The sequence below is a fragment of the Clarias gariepinus genome, chromosome 21, assembly GCF_024256425.1.
Source record: "Clarias gariepinus isolate MV-2021 ecotype Netherlands chromosome 21, CGAR_prim_01v2, whole genome shotgun sequence".
In the NCBI taxonomy this organism is placed as follows: Eukaryota; Metazoa; Chordata; class Actinopteri; order Siluriformes; family Clariidae; genus Clarias; species Clarias gariepinus.
Window position 1 is genome coordinate 6383476 of NC_071120.1, and position 27933 is coordinate 6411408.

Genomic DNA, 27933 nt, shown 5'->3' on the forward strand with positions numbered 1-27933 from the left:
AGCTGGGCTCGAGCCATTGGAACCATGGCAACCGCGGCAGGTGAGGAGGAAACCATCGCGTCGTAATCAGCGGGACTTTCTGCCCTTCCTGTCCTTCCTGTCCTTCTCACTGGGAAAAAAAGTGCGCTTCTGTACGGGTTTTTTTTCTTCTTCTAAGTTTAATTGCAGTTAATTAACTGGCGTGATGTCATTTCAACGGGTTTCGGCGAATGCAGAAGCCGAGACGCGTCAGAGGCTGCTCCGCAACGCCAAGAAGGAGGTGAGTGAGAATTAAAATATATATCCATAAACAAATAAATAAATAAATACAAACATACATGCATACATACAGGGTCACGTTACAAACCGCTCATCAGTCATTATAGAGGTGTACTACACAGGCTGAGGAACAGGACAGATTTACACCTCATGCAGTGCACTCAGTGTCCAATAGGGAGGTGTATATATACATCCCAAATGGGTGCTGTTCAAGATAGTGCTCCTGTCGGCTACACACACACACACACACACACACAGAATGAATTTTACCTCCACAATGTCACATGTGCTACTACCTCTAATGTATAATCACTGTCTAATCTAATCCAATCCTGGTCTAAACCCAAGTCTTAACATTAGTACTCACTGTACATCTTGTTAGCTTGAACCAAATGTATAATGTCTGATCTACTATGAAATATTAGTAAAGTAGTGCCTGGTCTGATCACTACTAACTCGAGTTAATGCGTAATCTGTTGAAACCAAGCCAGGTTATGCATGGTCTGATCAATACTGTATGTAATCAATAAATAGTCCATTCAATACCTTAACTATTCATTAGCCGGTCTTTTTAGTAATTCCCATAAAACCACTTAGCCTTAAATCCATACCTAATCTAATCTAATCAATAGGTAGTCTAATCTCAACACCTGGGATGATCAATATAGTCATCTGTATTGCCAGTCGACACAAAGCATATAATATCCCTCTGTTACTGCTTTTCTGATCATCCATTTAATCTAATCTAATCTAATCTAATCTAATCTAATCTAATCTAATCTAAAATAAACAACCCTTAAGGAAAAAGGCAATATATTGTAAAATTATAATGCAATATATTAAATAATACATTTCCATATACAGTATAGGAAACTAGTGCTATTTATTAATATATTGCATGGATCATATTATTATTTATTATATATTGCATATATGAATGGATCATGTAAGGATACATATATTGCAATGCAGACAAAAAAACTATATATTTATACTCATAATTGTTTTTATTAAAACACAATTGAAACTTATTTATTAAATAATATTGAATTTATTAAAGTTACACTGGCAAATGGCAAACTTACTTAACATTCTGTATAAATGGCATTACCAATAAAAAAACAAAATATGCATACTATTTTTTTAATTAAAAAGTAAAGCAATGAGATAATGTTTGTGTTCAGTGATTTCTGTATACACTAATCATTTAAGGCCAAACCTATTTTTAAGTATACAATTATGATTGAATGTTCAACATTTTCTCATGGCCAACCCAATTAAGCCTACAGTACATATAGATTCTAATGAAGACATAATTTTCCACAATTTCTCCCACACATGCTCTAAGCCTGAAAATGTTCAAGTGGCTAGTGTGTTAGAGAAATGTGCAGGGCATCGCCAGGCCTCGGTCTCAAGTCAGCAAAACCACTTTATCATCATTCATCCAGACCTTTAGGTGGCTGTATTGCACCACCTACTTTACCTGCCGCAAATCAAATGAAGATGAAGACCAAGAAGGAGACAAAGCTGACAGTAAAGGTGGGTTTTACTTTTTTGCACCGAATTTAAAATTTAGTGCACAGTTATTATTGACAAGGAGTCAGAATGTTAAAAATAATGATAGAATGTAAAAAAAAAAAATGTTAAAAGTTAAAACCACAGAGTCTGTGGTCAAAAAACATGTATATTTTAGCTAAAAAATTACACAGCTTATGTTTTTTTTTTTTTTTTTTATTATAAAAGGAGTTCAAATTCTACCTGTGGGTGGTTTAGCATGTGAATTAGCATTTCTAGGTAACTAACACCAGTGTGGTTGAAAGTTGTTGTTTAGTTTTTTATTTGTTTTGTTTTTTTTTAAGGTAAAATCAGTCAGCTGGTTACAGTATTATTATTATTATTATTATTATGCTCCTCCTAAGTTAACCAGTGTGGTTTGACATATTAAGTTACTTTTACCTGTTCTCTTTTTAAAAATATTAAGTAAATGTCACTGCATGATTATAAAGTCTTTAATGTTTAACAGTAGTTACCAGAACATGTAACTTTATGGACATCAGTTAATTATATTTTATAAATAAAGACCAATATGTTTGTTTGTGTAAAGGCTATCTTGGTAACTATATAAACTTTGCTTTAACTGGGTTCTTTTCAGACGCATGCCACCTCAGAAACCTTCGAGGAGAACACAAATCTCAACAAAGAAACTGCAGGTGAATTCTGGAGTTCTGGACTCAATTTATAAATTAGTGGTATTAGTAAACATTTTTTATATTGTTGTGGGTTATTACTGTATGCTGTTAATTCAGGATTTTTAATATGTTCAATAAACCTATAATATTTCTCATTTGTGTTTCATGCATCTCATTAATATCTGGCTTTAATCTCACTATGGTCTTGTTTATGGCTCATTTGCATAAGCATATTGTAAAAATATATAAAGAAATAGATCTATTTAATTAAATTCAATATATTATAAAGTATATTGTTAAATATAAAATTACATACATTAAGATATCTGTTTAAATATATTTCTCAATATATGAAAAGCGGCATTAATTTTAATGTTTTTTCCGATATATAGAAATATATTAATACAATATATTATTATGTATACAGTGAATATATTTAAATCTGAACGCTAAATTATCAATATATTGACAGTTAATATATAAAGAAATATATTTTCTTTGTGTAAGGGAATGACTGGTATTATCAATGCTGGATCTAACCATTTGTTAGTGTCAGTGCTCTAGTATAATATATACAGTAGATATTTTAATCAGTTATTACCCTAAACTAATAAATCTAATCTAATCAATAACTACTCAGTCACTGGTTCATCCAATGTCACATACTAGTATAAGCAATACTGGATATGATTAGTTATCATTCTAGATCATACTGTATGTATCATAACACCCTGTCATCTATGTTCCTAATCCTAATCTAAAAATCTATCTAATCTAATCTAATCTAATCTAATTAGAGTTAACAAAATAATAATAATGATAATGACGGGTATAATCATTTGTTCTAATCACTTGTTAGTTTATTTAGTTTACCGTTTTGTTTACTAAGGTATTAAAATCTTGCCTTACCTTAAACTAATACTCAGTCTAATCAAATCAGCTGGTCCAATCTCAATAAGAGTCATCAGCATGAATCTTAACTTATCAATAGCTGGTCTAATTTTAATGCATGGTATAATCAAGACTAAATATAATAAAGACGAGTCTAATCAATTATCATGAAAGATTATAAGCTGCTTTACTGATATTCATTCAGCAACATGAACCGTACGTGTAATTCATGAATCCTCTACTTAATATACCTTTTAATAATATGTTTATCAAACTGTTTATCTAATCTAATCTAATCTAATCTAATCTAATCTAAAGATGGTCTAATCTCAATGTGTGGTATAATCAATAATTTGCAATACCGAATAAATTGTGCATTCTCAACACCACATACCTTAAATTTATCACTTAATCAAATCTAATCTAACCTAATTTTGTCTAAACTTAATTAAAAGTAAAATAAATTGTTTGTTTAATTTATTGTTTGTTTAAGAGGTATTCTAATCAATAATAGTATACTTATGTCCATATATAGACGACACCTCACTATAACATCCAATCAATTCCCAGTCTGATCATTAGAGAGGTAATACTTGCCTGCATGTTAATATCTGATTAATGCTTCTTGTACTTTGTTACAAATTAATTAGTAATTAGTCTTACTTAAATAGTCTTACTGTTAATGATGACAATAGATGCAGACTCCGCCTTCGTTATGGATTTATGCAAATCAGGTCTCAAATGCTTTTTTGTGACTCATCTTTTCTCCCCCTCTCTTTGTGTGTGTGTGTGTGTGTGGTAAATGTATTCCATATTGACCCGTTCATGCATATATCTAAAGCACAGTATAAACAGATGGAGTGTGAAGAGCTCTGTAGCTTATTTACTTATCTTTTTCTTCTGTCTCATCTTCAGTCGTTAGTTGTTTGAGTGACTGAAACAGCCAGGTGTGAGCAGAGCTCTGTCTCAGCGTGTAGTAGAATGGAGCAGGTAGTTACTGAAGCACGTTTCGTCAAGCTGGATTGGTTGCTTCATGAATGAAGAAGAGCTTACAGCTGAATTATCACACACACACACACACACGCACACACACACACACACACACACACACACAGCTTTACCTCTGACTGTTACAAAGCACTGGCACTGGAGACTCCTTTCACCATACTGGTCCTGGTGATTGAGCTGTTACTATAGAAACAGTAGTGCTTTAGAACGAACACATCGAGACAAACCTGTGTAAACCTTCTGACCAATCAGAATCCAGAATTCCACAGCGCTGTGGTGCAGCCAAGTACAGACTGGGGATGAGGTCAGATGATTATATCCGTATGAAGAGGAAAACCACAAATCTTATTACAAAACTCTGGTGTGTGTGTGTGTGTGTGTGTGTGTGTGTGTGTGTGTGTGTGTGCATGTGTTACACTTCATTGTTTGGTTCCTGGTGTGTGAGAGTGTGTAAGAAAGCGCAGATGCACGCTTCTCTGCTCGATTTAAATGAACATGGTGTAAATGGTGTAATTACTCACACTCAGCCTGATATTTATCTGCTGCCACCTTTCTTTAAATCAGCTGCAAGCTCTGTCTCTCTCTCTTTCGTCTCTCTCTCTCTCTCTCTCTCTCTTTCGTGTCTCTCTCTCTCTCTCTCTCTCTTTCTCTCTCTGATTATTGATTTATTCCCTGGTGGCTTGAAGCAGTGGCCCAAGCTGATTGTGGTAATTTATTCTCTTTCACTCTCTCTGTTTTTCTTTGTGTCTCTTTGTCTCTCTCTCTGTCTCTGCTTCAGTGTCTCTGTTTCTCTGTTTGTCTTGGCTCATATGCCTCAACTTATGTCTTTGTCTTTTTCTGTTTCCTGTTTCTGTCTTTCTCTCCATTATTTTTTTTTCTTTTCAGTGAGCTCTTATTTGTGCTTCTTTGCATCTCTCTCTCTCTCTCTCTCTCTCTCTCTCTCTGACCTTGGTCTGGCCTCCCGCTGATGGTCAGTCCTAGCCGAGCACTGACCCTGTACAGAGCGAGCAGGCAGTTATCGTACAGGAACAGCATCAAGGCTATTAACATGAGCGAACTCTGTATACTGTATGTGATCCACTTAATACACCTTGTCATCTGTGCTTACCCTAAACTGGAAATCTATCTAATCTAATCTAATCTAATCTAATCTAATCTAATCTAATCTGAGTTAACCAAATTAATAACTGGTCTAATCTCAATGACTGGTATAATCATTTGTTCTAATCACTTGTTAGTTTATTTAGTTTTTTTTTTTTTTACTAAGGTATTAAAATCTTCCCTTACCCTTAACTTATACTCAGTCTAATCAAATCAGCTGGTCCAATCTCAATGAGAGTCATCAGCACGAATCTAAACTTATCAATAGCTGGTCTAATTTTAATGCATGGTATAATAAAGACGAGTCTAATCAATCTTCATGAAAGATTATTAGCTGCATTATTGATATTCTTTAGCAACATGAACCCCACATGTAATTCATGGATCCTCTACTCAATATACCTGTATCCTCAAACACATGTTCATCTTTCACTTGTTTTATATAGAACTTACTGGGTTTTTCAGTATTTTAACGCACATTCTTAATTTTTTCTTAATTTAAAATATTCAAAAATAATTTTTATCCCGGGTGCAGGAGAGAAATCGTGTAAAACCGATCTTGAAGCGCATGTGAGCGGGTCCGGAGGTCAGTGCAGGTCGGCGCTGTATTGTCAGGTCCAGACCGTGTTCCGGTATGAGTTCAGGTTTTACAGAGCGATGAAAAACCCAGAGACCTTTAAGCAGCAGTGGAGTAACAGAGGCATTATTTGTACTTTACAAGATGAGGAACAGCACTTTACAGATGATTTTACTGAGAGATGACTAGTTTATTTAATTTGATTTTATATATCTATTTACTTACTTCTCTCTTCCTCATTTCACATTTTTAGCAATTTATTGTGTTCAAGCACTCAGCATCGATCACTGTAAATAAAGGTTTTGTAAAAAAAAAACTCTCATTTCTGTCTGTCTGTATCTTTTATGCCATTTGTCTCTGTCTTTCTCTATGTGTTGCTTTCTCTCTCTCAATTTTTTTGTTCTTCACTTTCATGTTTTGTCTGTCTGTCTATAATTTTATTTCTTTTTTTCTTTTCTTTAGTCTTATATTCTCTCACTCTGCTCCTCTCTATCTTTCTCTGCTGTGTCTCTCTGTCTCTCTTTGCCTCTTACTCTCCCTCCTTTTCACATTTTCTGCCTCTTTGTTTGTGTCTGCCTTTTTATTTTTTCAAGTTTTCCTCTCTTTAGCACTCTTTCTCTCTCTGCCTGTTTGTCTCAGTCTCTTTGTTCTTTACTTTTCTGTCTCTCTTTCTTTGTGTCTCTCTCTCTCGCTCTCTCTCTCAGTTTAGTGATTTTTTAAAAGGCCTCTACTATGGTATTGCAAATTTAATAATCCATTCCTTCTCTGCAAACACACCCTTGTGTGTTTAACGAGATCGTGAGTGTTTTCACGTCGTTCACGACTCGCTCTAGGCAGCGCACTGCCCTCAGTGCTTGGAATGGATACTGCATTTCCACTCATGTGTACGTCCTATGTGCTAAGCCATAATTAAACAGTAATTATAATGCCTAATGCTGGTAATGATGCTCCGTTTTATTTTTATTAGCCAGGAATGATAACACACTTATCTTTAGGTCTCGGGGTTCAAAGCTTTTTCTTGAAACGAGGCAGTCGAGCGCTAACGAGCACTCCAGCCTGAGACTGGATGCAGTTCATGAGATGAGTGAGCATTTTCACAGCCTGGACATCATGACAAGATCTTTGATTAGTCCCAGACTAGATGCTGCCCTACTGGAGACCATTGACCAAACTGGAGACCATTAAACCGAACAGTACGTCCGTACGGCTGTCCTCCTACACTGCTGTCGTACACGGGATCAGACCCACTTCATAACCCCTGACGCTTCAGCTTTAGTTTGTAAGAGGATAACTAAGTGACGATGACTCAGGCCTGTTGCCCGTGGTGATGACCTTCCTGCTCGAGTCGAATCTTTGTCCTGCGCTTTGCTCTGGACTTCTCTCATTAGCCGTGTCCCACTTCCTGCTTGTCCTTTAAGTACGTCTAGACACCTTTGTAACCACTAAATTTTTAGCACTTCTTATTACTGAGCTGAAAAGTGATCAGTAATTGCTTTCTCCTGTTCAGGGTCTCGATGCATTTGGAGAACCACCAGATGTTTGGTAGCTATCAGTGTTCTGTAGACCAGAAGGACAAATCAATCCCCTTACACACACACACACACAAAACTTCTTATAGTAAAGTGAAACACATTCGACTTTAAGCCTCATCGATCCGGCTATTTTTCTCACGCAGTTGAGACATTATTATGGTGACGGAGGAGACTGAGCTCCCATTGTGCGCTGTTTTCACACCTGCATTGTGACTCATTCGTGCTCTTTTATGTCTAATAGTAGATTCACGCCTGAGGTCCACCTTCACACTCGGCAGGTTCAAAAGTCTAGATCTTATAAAGGCTGCTAAATGAAATTGTGCTCAGAACTCAGGAGTATGTAGCTTCTTAATCGAGTTCTTTAGAAAAGGAAAGCAGTGTTAGTTGAAAAAATATTAAACCTTCACACCATGACTCTGATTCACGCGTAAACATGCCAATTGAAAGCCGAACCACCTCCCTTGGGCTTTGACAAGTGATCATCTCACACACACGTTCAAGAAATCTAAATTGTGCTGGAGATTTCATCACCTATGACCCTGCAGCCCATCTTGTCCAGCAGCTGGATCCAATTTTTACTTCCCTGCTTGAGAAGATTTTCCATTGTAAACAGTTCCGTCGATAACATCTAGGCACCGACTTGCTAGCTGACTTCAACACTACAAGGGTTAGATCCATTCGAAAAGTGTACGCTTGAGACATCAGGAACTACCAGAAACTCCAGGCCTGATGTAGGCGATGTCTGGAACTACCAGAAACTGGGTTCCTGAGGAGATATCCTGAGACATCTCCTGTATCAAGCATAGACATCAGGAACTACCAGGAACCGAGGAACTACGAGGAACTACGAAAGTTACGAAAGTTCCTGTTGATGCATATTGCTCTCATTAATAACTTAACTCAGGTTTTTCTTTACAGCATCATAAGGATCTGTCCATTTCTGTCCACAGAGCTCACCTGAGGTGCTCAGGGGTTCTGATCTAGATGTTGCTCCACATATTTCTATACCCGAATCCTTGACTCAAGGTTCCTTAAGGTGCAGGGATGACATAATGAACCTCTCTGGGTCTCCAAACAGCATTAAAAAACTTGTTTGTTTTTAGTTCCTAAACTAATCTCGCACAATCAGGATTTTAGCTTGATGGTGTTCTTCGCTCCTGACCAGCTGAACCAACATAAGGAGATGTTCCTGAACGTAATAATACCAAAGGACATCCTGTAATTCTCTCTCTCTCTCTCTCTCTCTCTTTGTTTGGCTTCACAGGTAAAGCAGATCATGGAGGAAGCAGTCACACGCAAGTTTGTCCACGAAGACAGCAGTCACATCGTCTCCTTTTGCGGTAAGAGGACATGTTTGATAACGTTGCCGATCAGTTGCAGAGACAGTGAGACAGAAATGAAACAGTGACGCTGAAGATGTTCTTTGGGATTTATTTTTCTGTTTTAACTCTTAGTCTCTGTGTATGTGTGTGTATGTGTGTGTGTGTGTGTCTCAGTCAGAGCACAGGGCTTTTGATGATTTGGAGATTAATAATGAATTCAGGAAGTGGATTGATGATTTGATCAAAAGATGCACAATGTGTCTTCTCTCCTGTCTCTGTCTCTCTCTCTCTCTCTCTCTCTCTCTCTCAGTCTCTCTCCTCCCACCGGATTCAGCAGTGATTAAAGGGGTTTGGGAGGAACATGCGAATTAGCATCCGTCACACTGAGTGCTGAGGAAGAAGAGAGTAGGAGAGAGGGATAGACAAAGAGAGAGAGAGAGATTTTATCAGAAACTCTTCATCCTTCTTTAAAAAGGAAGAAAAAACAAACAGCCAAGTTAAAACTCACCAGCCACTTAAACACGAGAGACAGAGAGGTGGAGTACATCCCTTCACTGATCAGAGCTGGTTTTTATGGGGAACTACACCATATTAGACACTGGATCTATCTCACACACACACACACACACACACACACACATGCGCCTAACACAGCAGATCTGTCAACGTGTCTGTCACGACGCACAGGTTTCAGCGAGAGTGTTATGTCACGGCAACTCCTACACACACACACACACACACACACAGGGTAAACTAAAGTGTGTCAGTGCACTCATTAGCACGGGGGTCACTGACCATGAAAATAGTTACAGACGTGAATCTCTGGGGGAAAAAGGATTTGCACGGAGCAGTGATCAGCGCTCTAGGAGGAATACTGTAACGTGTGTGTGTGTGTGTGTGTGTGTGTGTGCACGTGTGCACGTGTATAAGTGTGTGTGTGTTCTCACAGCATGGTGTTTACTCATTGATCACATGCACTCTCTCGTTTATCTCGTCAAACTTTCTCTCTCTTCTTTCATTCACTTTCTCTCTTGTCTTCTTGCTGTCTTGTACTTTTCCTTCCTCCTTCTGTTCGTTTCTCTCCTCCATCTTTTCCTTCCCATCATGCCTTTCTTTCTTCTCCTTTCTTTCATCTCCTTTTCTCCTTTGGTGCTTCCTGCTTTACTTCCCATGCTTTTCTTTACATCCATCTTACTTTCATTCTTACTTTACATCACTCTTTCATTTATCCCTTTCTCTCCTTTATTTCCTTTCATGTCTCCTTCGTTCTTCTATCATTTCCTCACTATGCACTCTTCTATTTTTTAAACACCATTTTTTCTCTCTCTCTCTATCTTTCTGCTCTTCCTCTCCACAAGCTTTTTCTGAAACGGTTTTGTACTTGAACAGTCTGAATCGCACGCTGCATCAGTAGCAGACGAGGTCTCTGCCTCCGTCTCTCACTTACTCTCTCTCTCTCACACACACACACACACACACACACACACACACACACACACATAAACACACGCACACAGACACGCAGAGAGAAATTTAGCATCCTCACCATTTCCGCCATCACTGTTCAGCTCCGTTGCCATGGTTACACAGGGCGGGAACAAACATTAGTCCTGTGTTTTTAATAAGCAGCCCCCCCCCCCCCACACACACACACACACTCACTCATTTCCCATTCCTGTGGATATTACAGCTGATAAACTGTAATAAACTGATATCTTTCACTCTATCTTGGTAACTCCCTTATGCCCCCCCTTATGTACACACTCTCTCTCTCTCAATCTCTCTCTCTCACTCTTCACTCAGTTCAGTCACCTGTCTCTGTCCTTATGCTTTTTTTTTCTTTTCTCTCTTTCCCTCTTTTTTACATACATGTTCAGAGATGCTCCTGATTGGTTAGTGCGTCTGATTTACAGTGGAGAAAAAGCACATGCCACACCTGTGTGTGTGTGTGTGTGTGTGTGTGTGTCCATGCATACTGTTGAAGTTTGGTGTTGAGTGGTGTTTGGCTCTGTGTAGATGAAGTATAGATGAGAAGAGGGAGATACAGTAAGCGGATGAAGAGGAGAAAGAGGAGGAAGAGGAAGATGAGGGGAGGATGGAGGGGAAGAGAAGGGGATGAAGAGGAGGCGGAAGAGGAGTAATATTATGGGATGGAGAGGGGGAAATGAAGCTGAGGAAGATAAGGGGATAAACATGAGGAAATGAGGAGGGGGGGGGGGGGGGTTGATGAAAAAGCCAGACCAGGAATAAAGAGGAGTAAAGTGAAAGTGGCATTCCTTGGAAACACACATATATGTACAGCACACACACACGCACACGCACACACACACACACACACACACACACACACACATACACTTATAGAGTTGAGAGAGAGCGACACAGACTTGGAGTGCAGTGATGAGGAAAATGATTCACAGAGTGTACTCTGTCGGAGGTGGTCGCCATGGTTACACAGACTACCCCCCCCACCTGACCCAAGAGTCAACAGGCACACACACACACACACACACACACACACACACAAACTCTGCCACGTAGCACTCAGTGTGAGTCTGTGCCTCAGTATTCTGAACGAACATATGCAGTATGTTCATTCATTGTGTGTGTGTGTGTGTGTGTGTGTGTGTGTGTGTGTGTGTAATTGACCACTTACCCTTAGACCTGAATGCGTTTCTCACTGTGTGTGTGTGTGTGTGTGTGTGTGTGTGTGTGTGTAGCTGCAGTGGAGGCGTGTATGCTACATGGCCTGAAGCGGAGAGCTGCTGGATTTTTGCGCAGTAACAAAGTAGCAGCTCTGTTTACTAAAGTGGGGAAGAGTTTCCCTCCAGCCGAGCAACTCTGCCGCAAAGCTCAGGAACTGGAGCAGCTGCTGGAGAGCAAGTGAGAGGGAATACACACACACACACACACACACACACACACACACACACACGCAGATGTGCATAACTGGTTCATAAACGCACTGTCCATAACCTTTCTTTTCCTCTGTTTGTGTGTGTGTGTGTGTGTGTGTGTGTGTGTGTGTGTGTGTGTGTGTAGGAGAGCTCAGATGGGTTCGTACAGTGAGACGTCTCGTAAACTACCCCCTCGTCTCCCCGGCCTCTCGTCCCAGGCCGCTCGGCACCTCTGGATCCGCACAGCTCTCATAGAGAAAGTGCTCGACAAAATCGTCCTGTACCTGGTGGAGAACAGCAGGTATGAGACAGAGACAGAGAAAGAGACAGAGAGAGAGAGACAGCAGGAAATTACATTAGATGTGGAAATGAAGGAGGTCAAACGAGAAATGTGTGAGTCAAGGAAAGAGGAGGTGAAAGATCAAGTGAGAGGAAATGTGGGAGTAAGTGAATCAGAGAGAGAGAGAGAGAGAGAGAAATATAGAGAGGGACAAAGAGATAGACATATTGAAGGAGAGACAGGCAATGAGACAAAGACTGAGAGACAGACAGAGACAGACAGATAGAGGAGTACAGAAATGGCTTCAAATGCTGTTATAAAATAAAGGAGTAGAAAGATGGATGGATGGAGGATTTGATGGATGAACCGATGGATACATGGATGGATGGATAAATAGGGCAACTAAATGGATTAACGAATATTTGGTAGATGATTAGACAGATGTTCGGACAGATGGATAGATGGATAGACTACTGGAAGGCTAGATAAATGGAGCAATGGATCACTGAATGGATGAATGGATTGATGTATGATGGATGGTCGGATGGATGGATGCTTGGATGGATTAACAGATCATGGAAGGATGGATGAATGGACAGAGGAATGCTTGGATGGATGGAAAGATTGGTGAATGGATGATTGGACAAATGAATGGATAGATGAACAGATGGTTGGATAAATGGACATGTGTATGTTGGATGGATTGATGAATGGATAAATCAATTAATAGACGAATGGATAGATACTTGCTGATAACAATGTTATGATTTCAGTAAGTATTATGAAAAGGAGGCGGTGCTTATGGACCCAGTGGACGGCCCCATCCTCGCCTCTCTCTTAGGTGTGTTTCTCTCCCTCCATCTGTCTTCACCTCTATCTCTTCATGTGTCTCTTCATCTCTTCACCAGCATCACTGTTACTGTATATTCAGACTTTCCGTGTCTCTCCATCTCTATACAGCTTTTAAATTTCCACACTTCCTCCATCTCTCTTTCATGTCTCTGTCCATCTGTTCCGTTTCCCCCTTTAGTCTCCCTATACCTCATTTTCATCTATTTCTCAGTCTTTCACACTCTGTCTCTGTTCCATCTCTCTGTCCCTCTGTCTCTCCATCTGTCTCTCTGTCAATCCCTTACTCCCCCTCTATGTTGCCATTTTTTCTGTCGTTTTTTCTTTCCATTGATCTCCATCTCTTCCAGTCTTCCTGTGTCCTCTTCTTGTCTCCCTTACTTCAGTCTTTCATTTAACCCTTTTTACACTTGCCTCAGTTTTTATTTGTCTCCATCCATCATCAGTCTGTTGCTCATCTTCACGCTTGTCATTCTCCTTCTCTTTATCTCCATCTATCCTCTATCTCCTAATCCCATATGTCCCTATGTCTCTGTCCTTTCCTTATCTGTCTCCCCAGTTGTCCTTTCATCTCCCTTAATTCTGCCTGACGGTCCTGCTTTAAACAGAGATTTCCATCTCTCTCTTATCTTTCTGTTTAATCTGTTTCACTCCTGCTCTCCCTCCATCCTTGTCATCTTTTTTCTCCTTTTCTTCCACCATGTCTCTTTTATCAATCTTTTCATCTTTTTTCATTAATTTTTTTTCTCTGCATCACTGTTCTGCTTGCATTACCTTTGAGCGCTTTATTTCTTCTCCTCTTCACATTTCTCTCTCTCTCTCTCTCACTCTCAGTGGGTCCATGTGCGCTGGAGTACACTAAGATGAAGACGGCCGATCATTTCTGGACGGACCCCTCGGCAGACGAGTTGGTGCAGAGACACAGGATCCACAGCGCGCACTACAGACAGGACTCGCCCACTAAGAGGCCCGCTCTGTGTGTGAGTGTCATTACAAATACACACACACTCTGTCTAACACACACTCAACACAAGATTCAGTAGTAGATACTCAACACAACATTCAGTAGCGTACTCTAAAGCTTACACCGCACTGACTGCGTGTCCACTACAGAGCGTAGAACTGAATGAGGGGGCGAATACTTTTGCACGACACTGAATAACCCTTAATTATCCACTACAACCTTTTATAAGACTGCAAGGAAGGACTTTAGCCTTGTTATTTCTTGTTTACGCACACTCACAGACACACACACACACACACACTCACACACACACACTCACACACAAATCAGATTTGGTCTTTATAAGCCGATCCTTCCACTCCTGCTTTATTTAAACAGAGCTGAAGGCATGTGGAGGAAAAAGGCAAACACTGGCTAATAATTAAATAGCGTGAGGTGCAGCGTGACACACTCGTGGCTGATAAGGTCACAGTTTCGGGGGAACTTAATAACATTCCTTTCCTCTTCTCCGCCCTAGGGTGCAGTCGAGTCTCACCGAACGTTAAGATGCCTGAACTGAAGGCACATTTCATAGCGTGCACTGCTTCCTCCTTTCTCTCTCAGTGAGAAGCTGAGATTCTTAGTGTGTATTGGCTAATCTAAGCTGAACATGTATTATACACTCTGATCAGCCAGAACATTAAAACTACCTGCATAATATTCTGAAGATCCTTTAGGTCTGGATAGGCCACGCCCACAAGAAGTGTGCCAGTGCAAACATAGGGTTAAAACCTTGTGGCCATGGTAGCTGGGCACCACACACACACACACACACCTACACAAACACACACACACACACACACACACAGAACTGGGCTCGGAGCCAGTCATGAGCAGATTCTGATTGAGGCCACATAGATGGCACTCCATTACACACACACACACACACACACACACACACACACACACACAAAACCTCTCTTTTACTCTAATGCTGAGTCATTCTGGACCAAAGTAATATTTGATCAAATATGTGACCCTGCGTGTGTGTGTGTGTGTGTGGCTAGAGAAAGCTATTGAAACACTTGTCATATTTATCACTGTGTGTGTTTGTGTGTGCGTGTGTGTGTGTATGTGTGTGTGTGTAGATCCAGAAGAGACACTCGAGCAGCAGTATTGATGAGCGTCCGACTCCGTCTCCCTCAGCGAGAGACTATGTGGAGTCTCTGCACCAGAACTCCAGAGCTACTCTGCTGTTTGGCAAGAACAACGTGCTCGTACAGCCGGTAACACAAGTGCACACACATGCACACGCACATTAATAACCAGCATATATATATATACACTGACCTAAAGGATTATTAGGAGCACCTGTTCAATTTCTCATTAATGCAATTATCTAATCAACCAATCACATGGCAGTTGCTTCCATGCATTTAGGGGTGTGGTCCTGGTCAAGCCTTAATCTCCTGAACTCTAAACTGAATGTCAGAATGAGAAAGAAAGGTGATTTAAGCAATTTTGAGCGTGGCATGGTTGTTGGTGCCAGACGGGCCGGTCTGAGTATTTCACAATCTGCTCAGTTACTGGGATTTTCACGCACAACCATTTCTAGTGTTTACAAAGAATGGTGTGAAAAGGGAAAAACATCCAGTATGCGGCAGTCCTGTGGGCGAAAATGTCTTGTTGATGCTAGAGGTCAGAGGAGAATGGGCCGACTGATTCAAGCTGATAGAAAAGGAACTTTGACTGAAATAACCACTCGTTACAACCGAGGTATGCAGCAAGGCATTTTTGAAGCCACAACACGCACAACCTTGAGGCGGATGGGCTACAACAGCAGAAGACCCCACCGAGTACCACTCATCTCCACTACAAATAGGAAAAAGAGGCTACAATTTGCACAAGCTCACCAAAATCGGACAGTTGAAGACTGGAAAAATGTTGCCTGGTCTGATGAGTCTCGATTTCTGTTGAGACATTTAAATGGTAGAGTCAGAATTTGGCGTAAACAGAATGAGAACATGGATCCATCATGCCTAGTTACTACTGTGCAGGCTGGTGGTGGTGGTGTAATGGTGTGGGGGATGTTTTCTTGGCACACGTTAGGGCCCTTAGTGCCAATTGGGCATCGTTTAAATGCCACGGGCTACCTGAGCATTGTTTCTGACCATGTCCATCCCTTTATGACCACTATGTACCCATCCTCTGCGGGTACTTCCAGCAGGATAATGCACCATGTCACAAAGCTCGAATCATTTTAAATTGGTTTCTTGAACATGACACTGAGTTCACTGTACTAAAATGGCCCCCACAGTCACCAGATCTCAACCCAATAGAGCATCTTTGGGATTTGGTGGAACGGGAGCGTCGTGCCCTGGATGTGCATCCCACAAATCTCCATCAACTGCAAGATGCTATCCTATCAATATGGACCAACATTTCTAAAGAATGCTTTCAGCACCTTGTTGAATCAATGCCACGTAGAATTAAGGCAGTTCTGAAGGCGAAAGGGGGTCAAACACTGTATTAGTATAGTGTTCCTAATAATCCTTTAGGTGAGTGTGTATATATATATATATATTCTATGGTTCATTCTAAAGGTATTGATTAATGTTCTACAGCAGCAGCTTAGACAGTAGTGCAGCCACAAGCTACAGGTTTATATTAATGTGCTGTTGTTTTAAAAACGATTTTAAAAAGATACAGAATTGTTACTATAGTAACAGCTATAACTATAACAGAAACAGCTAAAGGTGATATTTATGTTATTGTAGTGAAGTGCAGCATTAACCACTTCTTTGCCTGATACACCTTCAGATCTTTCGGTACTCGAGCACGTTTGCGTTTCTTCACTCTTGTTGTGTGTACAGAGAGACGACATGGAGGCAATCCCGGGGTACCTGTCTCTGCACCAAACGGGTGACACCATGGCGCTGAAGTGGACGCCTAATCAGCTGATGAACGGCTCTGTGGGAGAGCTGGAATACGAGAGGAGGTACAGCCAGTTAAACCAGTGTCCTGATTTAAAGGACACCTATTCACTTTTTTACATTTACATATTAATAGTTACATATTAATATATTTAATATGACTTCGTATAAGGAGCTCATATCTGACGGGTATTTCAGCTAGAGCATTAACACACACACACACTTTGGTGGAGTGTTTAAGATCTGTGTTCACTTGTTAAACAAATAACAATAGTACCATATGAAACCTTTAAAGGTGCAGTACAAAACTCCAAGGAGTGAGACAGGGTGATAATGCATTCATCCAGGACATGCATTGATCCAGTTTCGTCTCATTTAATTTTATAGAATTATTGCACCTAAACGTCTCTTTGTGATGGATACCTGGCTCGAGCGACGCAGCAAAGCTATGCTAACTAATGACTAGCCATTTAGGTTTTCCGCTTTTATTCACCACAGTAACAAATCAAAGGAAATTAAAGCAATTAAGTAAAATATATATGCTGGTAGGTGTGGATCGAGACTTATTTATCTTTTATTAATAAAAGGAGACTTATTTACAATTCTCCTTTCTTTCATTATTTATGAATGGCAGTGTGTTTACAGCCGTAAGGCTTGTGCTGAGAGATTAAACTAATTTCTCAGAGCTGTCAAATCAGGATGTGTGTGTGTTGTGTGTGTGAGAAAGTGAGCTAGATGTTGCACTTTACACACACTCACACATTTAGCTTTTTTTCTACATCTTCCTCCTAGCTGCTAGCTCTTTAGCTCTGTTCTCTCTGAGGATCTTGTGTTGATAACTGACACCATGAATATGCTAATCAGCTGTCTGATCCTAATGATGTTGTGATCTTGTGTGTGTGTGTTTTGCTATTGTCGCTACAGTGTGTATTGGGATTACGCCATGACCATCCGCCTGGAGGAGATTGTGTATCTGCATTGTCATCAGCAGGGTACGTTACAGCCTTATTACTCCTGTGTAAAAGTTAGCCATGACATGGTTTCATTAAACCCAAGTGCTTAGTGCTTCTAACCTGAGGATCCAAACGTGATGACTGCGATATGTATGGTATTAGAGGATTCAGATATGAAGTAAGCCGCTGCGTGGGTTTAATTAAACCCCCTGAGTCAGACTTTTACATGCTCATTCATAACTCTATACACACAGACACAAAGCCTGCAGGAAGAGGATGTGCGCATGAGTGTTGAAAGAGGCTGGAGAGGGGTTGTGAGAATGTGCTGTGCTTTTATTAAAAAACATACATAGACCCAGTTGAAGCTGGATTGCATTTAAAATTCTGGAGATAATTTTATTCAGGTTGACTTATGCAGGTGGATGAGGTTAGAACTCCTCTCCTCTCTTTAACTGGAATGGTTTACACTGGTTGTGCACGGTGTGTGTGTGTATGTGTGTTTCAGTGGACAGCGGGGGAACCATAGTTCTGGTAAACCAGGATGGCATCCAGAGACCTCCTCTCCGTTTTCCACAAGGCGGCCATCTCCTGCAGTTCCTGTCGTGCCTGGAGAACGGCCTGCTGCCTCACGGCCAACTCGACCCCCCACTGTGGTCCCAAAGGGGCAAGGTCAGCTACGCAAAAACCCCTTCCTCATTTTATTCAGGGCTGCTGAGCTGGACAATGACACATCTGTCTGCAGCTGGAAGCTGTCCCGAAGTTAGCAAACAGTTTAAACAAAAGCACTTAAACTATACAACTTTTACATGATGAAGAGATACAGTTTTTTACTGACCCTGCTGATGTTTCGCCATCCGTAACACCAACATGTTTCTTTTTAAGTGTTCGTGGTTCGTGACTGCGGTACTGTCATGCCATAAAAGCTCGGTCTTGCATAGCGTGCAGGTTACCGTCTTCTTAGAGGCGTTTAATGTAAATTGCTCCCATACCTTGGAGGACTTGGGACGCACGCTTTTTCTTGCAGACACTTATGTAACCTCCATTGCGCGAGCGGCTGTGTATCTGTGTGTATCTTTGTGTATTTGTGCATCTTGTGGTTGAGCTCCTCAGTAACGTGAGCAGCCCAACTAATCGATAACAGCATTCGTTGGCAACGAATTTCATTATCGATAATTATCAATTTTATCAGTTGTTGCAGCCCTAGAAACAATACAAACAACACAATTTACACAATATTTTAGCAATTATTACAGACTTTTAGTAGTAGTTTGTAAACCTGTAAAACATGTAAGGATTCTAGCTGCTCAAAACAAATCAGGCATTGATCATTAATGAGTTTAATCAAATTATAAAACTCATAGACATCCAGGATTATTGATGCTTCTGGGGGGTTTATTCTTTGTTAGATTCTTTGTCACAATTAACTTGTTAGGATTAAGATAATGTGTATTGAGATAATGTGTGTGCGTGTTTCTTCTCTTAGGGAAAAGTCTTTCCTAAGCTGAAGAAGAGAGGAGCTCAGGGATCGGTGGACTCGGTCTCGGATAAGGAGGAGGACGAAGCCACTGATTACGTCTTCCGCATTGTCTTCCCCAACAGCCAGCCTGAGCTTGGTCAGTGTGTGTGATTGTGTGTGTGTGTGTGTGTGTGTGTGTGTGCGCGCATGTGTGTGTGTGAGTGTGGTATGTGTTGGAGTTTTTAAATATGTATAAAACATTTACATTCACTTTTCTGAAAATCACTTGACAGATGAGAAGATAAATGGACTGATATAATAAAACACTCATGCTATTGGAATAATCTGTAAGAGCGGAGCACATTCTGAGTGTTTTATTCTGTCTACACCACAGCACTCAGTTAATGATTACATAATCCCTGTGGATAAGCTGTTGCTATAGAAACAACAGCGTTCTGTATTAGAACAAGCGCATTCATATAAACCTGTTAGCAGCTGTACCACTTACACCATTAACGTGTTACTCTTCTAAGAGCATGAAAAGTAATTCTGCCACCTTCTGCGTTAACCGTGTGTGTTCCAGCTGGTTCAGAGCTGACGGAGCAGGGGGTGAACATCTGGCAGCCGACGCCAAGGAAGTCCTCATGTTCTCAGGCCAGCTTCTCGGATTCAGTGTCGCCTAACAGCTGCAATCACGAGAGGTACAGTGGGAGTTAAAGTCTAGATAAAGGACGTGTGTGAGACGCTGACGGAGACAGATTTGACCACTTTAGGAGTAATATCCTGAAGCGATTATGAACGACTTATGCTTTTCAGCGAGACCTGAAATCCTTTCTGCAGCTACAGCTCTTGTTAGTGGAAGCTTGACGCGCGACGTGATAGCGTGTTTCGCCTTTAGAGCACGGGTCTAATTAGCAGTCATTTAGTCACTGGTGTGTCGATTAAAAACCGGCTGACTTTTTTTCCACCCTTTAAAAGCATTTTTGCAAATGAGTGTATTTCTTTTGCATGATCAGTGAATATATCTTCTTTCAGCACTGCTGTGGAGTTCAAAAAATTGAAACACGCTGTTTTTTCATCTATCTTAGTTATGACATATAAATTGGGTTGTCTCTGTAAAAAAAAGAAATAAGTAAACAGGTGGTGTAGTGGTTAGCACTGTCACCTTCCACCTACAGGGTCTGGGTTCAATTCCTGGCCAGACTCGATTACCGTCTTTGTGTGCATGGAGTTTGCATATTCTCCCCGTGTTTGGTGGGTTTCTTCTGGGGACTCCGGTTACCTCCTATAGTCCAAAAACCTGCAGATTAGGCTAACTGGCATTCCCAAATTGCCTGTAGTGTGTGTGTGTGTGTGTGTGCCCTGTGATGGATTGGCATCCTGCCTCGTGGCCTAAGTCTCATGAGATAGGCTCCAGGCCTCCAGCGACGCTGAATACAAGATAAAGTGGTATAGATGATGAGTGAGTGAGCAAACCTGTGTATATTATAATTCTTTGAATATAAATGTCTTTGACTTGGAATTGATGTAGTTGACATTATTGCTCGGTTGCTCTAGTGGAGGACTTGTGCATTTCCCTCATAAATAGACTAGTTTAATTTACCCAACTGATCCTGAATTTGTTTGGTGGGCCAGGTTGTCTAATGCCATGTGATGATGATGATGATGGTGGTGATAATATGTCATTTTTTCTGCAGAGCTCCCTTGAAGCTTCTTTGTGACAACATGAAGAATCAGATCATCTCCAGAGCGTTCTATGGCTGTATGTACTGTATAAACCCAAACACAGCATTCAGTCACAGCTTCAGTTTTATCCAAGAGTGTACTCTGTGTATTTTGATGATGTGGCAACACACTGAAATATTTTCTAATAGAGTCACGAGTACTGTGAAACAAATCTGTCTTTTTGTCTGTTCATAGGGTTGGCGTACTGCCGTCACCTGTCCACGGTGCGCACGCACCTCTCAGCTCTCGTCAATCACACAATCGTAATGCCTGATGTGCCGTGCGACGCATACGGAGGTCTCACTGCGCTGGTCTGGAACAAGTTCCTGCAAAACTGCAGTGTATCTATAAACACACACCCACATAAGCACACACAGAGTATTCGTACATTTTTATATATACGTACACACAAGGCCTAAAACACTGTGTCGTCTCTTTATAGTAAACTAGACAGCCTCAGACACAAGCTTGTTCCCATGTGCTCACCTACACACTCAGTCACCTCCTGCATTTTAACACATGCACATATTGACGAAGCCCGCGCTCACTACATCGTGAAACTGATCCCAAATCAGCATACGCAGCGTAGCTGGGATCGCTTATGCATATTTATCACCATGATTAGTCACACACACACACAATATGTGCAGAATGATTAATGCAGAGCCTCTGGGGCTCAAAGTGCTGTCTCTAAACACCACATGTCATTTTTATGAGTGTTCCAAACAATGCCAGTTGTATGGGCACAGTTTAGCGCGTGCTTTGTTGTTTACCTATTCTCATGACTCAGTCGGTTCAATAGTCAGATTTTTATTATATAATCTCGGTATGGGATGCAGGCTTTTGGAATCAATACAGCTGTAATGTCTGGTCAGACAAATATTACCATCTGACCTTTTTCTTTCTAATTCAATGTGTCCTGTTGTAAAGGTTTGTGACGAGCAAGAGCTCTGGCGCTTGGTATATTTTGGAGGAATTGAGCCCTCTCTACGTAAGGAGGTCTGGCCCTTTCTGCTGGGTCACTACCAGTTCGGGATGTCTGAGAAGGAGAGGAGAGAGGTCAGTATCTGGATCTGCGGCTCACGTCTTTATGTATTTAACCAAAAGGGGCGGGGCTTAACTCAGGCTGTCTATAAGGGTCTCCTACTATGAACACTGACCCCTGCAGGTGGACGACAAGGTGCGGGCGTGCTACGAGAAGACGATGAGCGAGTGGTTGGGCTGCGAGGCCATCGTGAAGCAGCGTGAAAAAGAACAGCATGCTGTAGCCTTGGCCAAGTGCTCATCTATGGCCAGCATGGACAGCAACAGTCCAAGGGTGGTGCATCGTGACTCGTCCATCAGTAATGAGGTACACACTGTGACACGCACAAACATCAGTGCCTGGACTTGTCCTCAGTCATTTTCTGATATAAACCTGACACCTGGTGGCCACACACTGAATTTTTCTTCATTAGTTCCTTATGATCTCTCGATGTAATTTTTTATTTAAAAAATGTTCTCTGTCTTTAGTCTTCTCAGAGCTGTAGTTCAGAGAGGCAGAGAGCTCGTCTGCAGAGTGACTCCAGTAGCAGTACACAGGTAAATCATCCAAAATTTATCTGACTGACCTGTCTTGGTTTAATAGCTTGTAAAACAGTTAATTTTTTTGAACAGTCAACTCGAAATTGATTTCAACTCTGAGACATAATTTTGTGGCCAAATATAGACACATATTTCTGCAGTGTTAAATCTAAACAGGTATTCCCCCGTCCCCACGTTACCCCTGCTAGTTTTTCATCCCCCAAAGCCCCTTCCCCTTGAGTAGTTGGCTTCCCTTTGGCTTTTTCCTTCAGGTGTTCGAGTCTGTGGACGAGGTTGAACAGATTGATGTAGAGTCCAAAAGCAATGAAGTCAAGCTCCTCCCCAAAGTCTCCAATGGCTCAGACTCGGGTCACCCCTCTTCCAGAAACTTCTCTGTCACTTCGGGCTTGTCTGAATCTCTCAGCATAGAAGACAGCAGCGCACAGGAGATGTCAACCAAAGCGTCCATCCAGGATAGCGTCATGGAGGATGATAAGAAGGAGGAAACCAACACAGCTCCTGATGTGGAAGTGTTTGATCCGAGAAGCTCTGCAGGGCAAGAAAAGTGTAATGAGGTAGAGGTTGGAGACCTCTCAAAAGCTGATGAATGTCTGAAAGGTATTGGACCTCAAATGATAAAGGACAAAGAGGTCAAAGAAGCAGAAAAAAATAAAGAGGAGGAAAAGTCTGGAATAATGGTGTCCATTTCAACAGGAGAGCAAAGTGAAAGCTCTGAGACAGGATCCAGTCCAGGAGGCTTAAAGACAACAGGGACTGAGATCATAAATGCTTCTGTTTCCATAAAGAACAATGAAACCGAGAAAATCCAAACATATAAAGCGTCTAAGAATCAAACTAATTCAAGACCAGAGAAAGAGTCGGCACCTGAGGCTCAAAGTCTAAGCCGGGTTAAGGAGAAAGATCAGATGGAGACGGTCAGGAAGAAGGTCATGATGCCGTGCGCTTCTGTGGTTAAGGAGATCGTAGTGCCTGTTGTGTTTGAAGCCTTCAGCATGCGTGAAATGAGCAAAGAGACACCCACCACAGATTCCGACGAATCCCCCTCAGCCATCGAGATGGAGGACATTCCCATGGCCCGGTTGGTGCATGTTCAGGAAGGCACTGAGGCACTTCTACCTGAAATGGAGAATGATTACTCTCAGTTCGATTCACATGCTGAGGCCAGTGAGAAGAACACCAGCACCTCACATCCTCCCTCCACAAGACCGACTTACTCGGTACAAGCCTTATTTATAATTAAATGCATTAAACTGCACGCATCGTTCACATCCTAATACAGTAGTTCATACAAAATCTGATCACATCCTGAATTGGCTGCTAATTCTGATTTTGTGTTAATAAGTTTTTGTTTCTATAGTAACAGCTCGTTCATAGACACTTGTACGGCAAATGCTTCACATAAACATGTTATATAACAGAAACAGGTTGACAGTACTGTATGGTTAAACTGTACTGCATGGTGGTTGCAGCAGGAGCTGTTGGACTTGTACACTCTGAACCTGCATCGTATCGACAAGGATGTGCAACGGTGCGACAGGAACTATTGGTACTTCACGCCAGCTAACCTGGAGAAGCTCCGCAATATCATGTGCAGGTGAGCCAGTGGTGGAATTTTGTTTGGAATTTTGTTTGGATCCGTAATGGTGTCATAAAGCAGAGCCAGAGGTCTAGATTCTAACATTGCCACAATTTACATTAATATAGTGTATTTAATTACATAATCAATAATCAGCCCAAACAAACCTGAACTGAGTCACAGTTTTTATTTATTTTTAAATAATTGATGGCTACACTCCATCTACAGTTACATCTGGCAGCATCTAGAGATCGGGTACGTACAGGGGATGTGTGACCTTCTTGCTCCTCTGCTGGTCATCCTTGATGATGGTGAGTGTATATGATTTTTTTTTTTTTATTGAATGATCAGTGGTTTACTTTTTTTTAACACTTTTTTTTCTCACAGAGGCTCTTGCCTTTAGCTGTTTCACTGAACTGATGAAGCGAATGAATCAGAACTTTCCTCACGGAGGGGCGATGGACACTCACTTCGCCAACATGCGGTCTCTCATCCAGGTGATCCTGATTGCAAAGCACCCTTTAGCCTTTCGTTTGTGCCATGTTACATTTCCAATATCAAACATATCAAATCTCTCCATCTCTCCAGATCCTGGACTCGGAGCTCTTCGAGCTAATGCATCAGAACGGCGACTACACACACTTTTATTTCTGCTATCGCTGGTTTCTCCTGGACTTCAAACGAGGTAACGGAAAATCTGCAAATCCCGATTCAAATCTGAGAGCTGTGAGAGAGATAGCATGTCAATACGTTTGGAGAACCGGGAGTTTTTTTCTTCTCTGAAACATGAATCATCCTGTTAAGGTTCACAAAAAATGTGATAAGATCATTAAGGCTTTGTAAAATAAGACTGGTTTTAGTGGCGAGAGCTTTGAGGGCAGTTAAACCAGTGGAGAAACCTGGTCAACTGAAGCCAAAATTATTCCCTTGGTGGTGATTATTTAACTTTTTTAAAATTCCTGTTGATTTCTATAGGGGTCGCTAAAACCAAGGGAAACTAATGGATGAACTTACTGCGGCATGAAGAAAGATGAAAACCTTTTCAGCTCGGTGAAATGTGATTTGTGCTTATGATTTACTGACTCTCTGGTGTGTTGTTTTTCTGTCTCTATCCCCAGAGCTGGTTTATGATGACGTGTTTGCAGTGTGGGAGAGCATTTGGGCTGCTAAGCACGTCTCCTCTAGCCACTTTGTCCTGTTCATTGCTCTAGCCCTCGTTGAGATCTACAGAGACATCATCCTGGAGAATAACATGGACTTCACTGACATCATCAAGTTTTTCAATGGTATCACAGCAAAGTTAAAACTTCACACAAGCCTATACGATGTTTAAAACCCAGTGGTGGGGCTTATAAATGTTTTTTTTTTTTTTTTTTTCAGAAATGGCTGAACATCATAACGTGAAGCAGATCCTGGAGCTGGCTCGAGAGCTTGTTTGCAAAGTGCAGATGCTCATCGAAAACAAGTAACACAAACTCAGCGCCCTTCGTCAGTCTTTGTGCCAAAACATTTCATTAGTGCTTACTGCATTAAACTCGACAAGAAACAGCCAAGAGAACCTTTCAGATCCAAGCATTTATCTTATGAATTATTTATCTCTTACAATCATAAGAAAATGCTGCTATTGTATTCGTTCATCTTTAGCAAACAATTTATCCCGGGCTAGGATGGAAGATCTGGGATCTATCCCAGGACCAAAGGGCAACATACATATCTATTCACCCCTGGGGAACAAATTGGCATGTTTCTAGGATGTAAGTATAAAAATGTCATAGGGTCAAAGGGTTATCATCACTGCTGAAACTCCACATAACACACATACATGCAAAGAGCTTAGAATCAAACAGGGACCCTGAAGCTGTGAGAAAGCAACACCACCCGCTGCACCACTGGTGTCTTTAACATTTTAAAGTATGACTCTACTGCAAGTAACAGGTAATAGCTATCGATTGCTATTAAACCACGATTATACTTATATACGTATATCCCATCACACATTCCAAGTCAGTAAAGCTTTCGGCTCACTTCGTTCCCTTCCACAGCTGCACGTCTGTTATCAACTTGTGTGTTTCTTCAATAACTTTCCACAGCATTCTGTTAATATTTATGTAGTTTGGTGCTTCATTAAGGTTTGGCTTTAACACTGTGTTACAGAAACGTGTTCTCAGTCTGATCTCCTTCCAGCCTTCAAACCAGTAGTAATGATATTTAGTGTTGCGTTTTATAACATACAGGTATGTACGTATTATTGTGAGACATCGTTCCAGAATCAGGTTATCGAACACACCACAGCCGGTATTTCATCTGTTTGCCAACGTTAAGCGTATCACTGTAAGGCATACAGTAGCCTACAGAGCCTTGCACAAGTATTCGCCCCCTGGAGCTTTGTCACATTTATTACTTGGAACAAATAAAATGCATTTAAACATTAATATAAGTTGGGTGCAAATAAAATGAACATGTCATGTGATCTTGGTGTAAGTACATGTGTTCCTGGAAGAAGCCATATCTAAAGGAAAATCATCATAAGGTATCAAATTCCAAGACCAAGGTTAAAAAAATAAAATAAAAAACCCTCACAAAGCTCCTGTGTTATTAAGAAATCTAAAGGACATGAAACAATCATGACCATCTGAATGTGGATGTTTGGTAAAAGAAGGGATTCTTCAGATAAACAACAAGAGACCAGCGATGCTTCCCCAAGATTGTTCCACCCTTCTTCCATATTATATGCATTATTGGTAATGATTTATCAAACTCAATGTTAAAAGATGGTCTGCATGTAGCCTAGTTCCAAGTACACTGTACAACATGGCTGAATCCTTATGCAAGGCCCTGTATGTGAACTTCCACGGTTTTTCACTTTACTGTGACTGTAACACAAAACAAAAGCTTATTTGTGCTTAAGGAAAAATCTTTATTATATATTTATTACATAGAGCAATCTTAATATATATTATGATTCATGGTGGTAGAGAATGTTTTTTTTTTGTAAATGGAAATATATTAAAGCATATAAAAAGGCTTCCTATTTATTTTTGCATACTGAAGTAACTTACTGTTTACAACGTGGCCTTAACTGTGTTTCTGCTAGTCTGTGTGCCCCACTGGTGCTGCCTGAGTCCAAGTTTAGGGCATCTGCCCTCTGCCTTTTATCTATTCAGGACCTGAATTACAATGATATGCCTGTCAGGGTCAGACTTTTGGAAAATCTGTATCCACTAAGCCATGAGTGGCATCTGAACATTAGACTTGCAACAAACTACCAAAGTACTTTTAGTGATATTTTATTGTTGCTCACTGGAGCAAAATGATATAAATAAAATGTTTTAGTCATCTTCACTAGACAGAATCTTTAAAATAGATTAGCGGTGTTGACTGCAGAGAGTGTAGTGAAGCTGGGTTATGGCCATGTCTACAGAATTGAATAGAACCCAAACTGAAATCTCCTCTATTTTGTTGACTAGTGCAGTATGTCCACTGTTTCATCAACAGTTCTTTTAAGCGGTGTGTTCGCCTGACGTTTCTGCTCCTGTGTGAAAGTGGCATTTTATCGTGATGCTTTGGATATCAGTGGAAAAAATGTGAAAACTAGCTGCTTCATGATAGCGAAAGAAATGTGTTATTTGTACATCTTGCTTTGCGCTGTTTATTTATTTGTTTATATCTCGGCGCACTAATTTTGTCTTGGCTTTTGTATGTAAAAGCTAAACTTGTTTCATGTGGTTTATGATTAAATGATATATGTGCCTCTATAAAATCAAATGGTGTTGTTGTTATTATTATTATTATGAGAGCCAAATATGACAAGGAGAACCACACATGATGTTTATTTTTAGTGGGTGTATGATTATAATAA

General features: G+C 40.8%; 1 protein-coding gene across 3 annotated transcripts; it reads left to right on the plus strand.

Moving 5' to 3' along the window:
- On the plus strand, positions 1-27895 carry sgsm1a (small G protein signaling modulator 1a). 3 transcript variants are annotated; one of them, XM_053480880.1, is made up of 25 exons: positions 1-259; positions 8821-8896; positions 11599-11761; positions 11921-12076; positions 12829-12896; positions 13739-13884; positions 14996-15133; positions 16721-16845; positions 17705-17772; positions 18239-18402; positions 19217-19346; positions 19773-19890; positions 20887-20951; positions 21110-21255; positions 21845-21973; positions 22083-22265; positions 22427-22495; positions 22750-23715; positions 23968-24092; positions 24303-24385; positions 24462-24571; positions 24663-24759; positions 25193-25360; positions 25455-25539; positions 26229-27895. In XM_053480880.1, the coding sequence occupies exons 1-25, from the start codon at positions 185-187 to the stop codon at positions 26245-26247; spliced, it is 3672 nt and encodes a 1223-aa protein (XP_053336855.1). In that variant the 5' UTR covers positions 1-184; the 3' UTR covers positions 26248-27895. The 3 variants fall into 3 exon arrangements, 2 of the variants coding, with proteins under 2 accessions (XP_053336855.1, XP_053336856.1); XM_053480881.1 differs by having other exon boundaries at positions 25455-27894; XR_008356024.1 differs by lacking the exons at positions 25193-25360; positions 25455-25539; positions 26229-27895 and having other exon boundaries at positions 24464-24571; positions 24663-24754.
- Positions 27896-27933: the final 38 nt, after the last annotated feature.

Bases quoted from the DNA above. Each gene is read 5' to 3' on its own strand.
- sgsm1a (XM_053480880.1), top strand. From the start codon at position 185: ATGTCATTTCAACGGGTTTCGGCGAATGCAGAAGCCGAGACGCGTCAG. The intron at 11,762-11,920 runs GTGAGAGGGAAT...GTGTGTGTGTAG, and splicing joins GAGCAGCTGCTGGAGAGCAA to GAGAGCTCAGATGGGTTCGT. The intron at 21,974-22,082 runs GTCAGTATCTGG...TGACCCCTGCAG, and splicing joins CTGAGAAGGAGAGGAGAGAG to GTGGACGACAAGGTGCGGGC.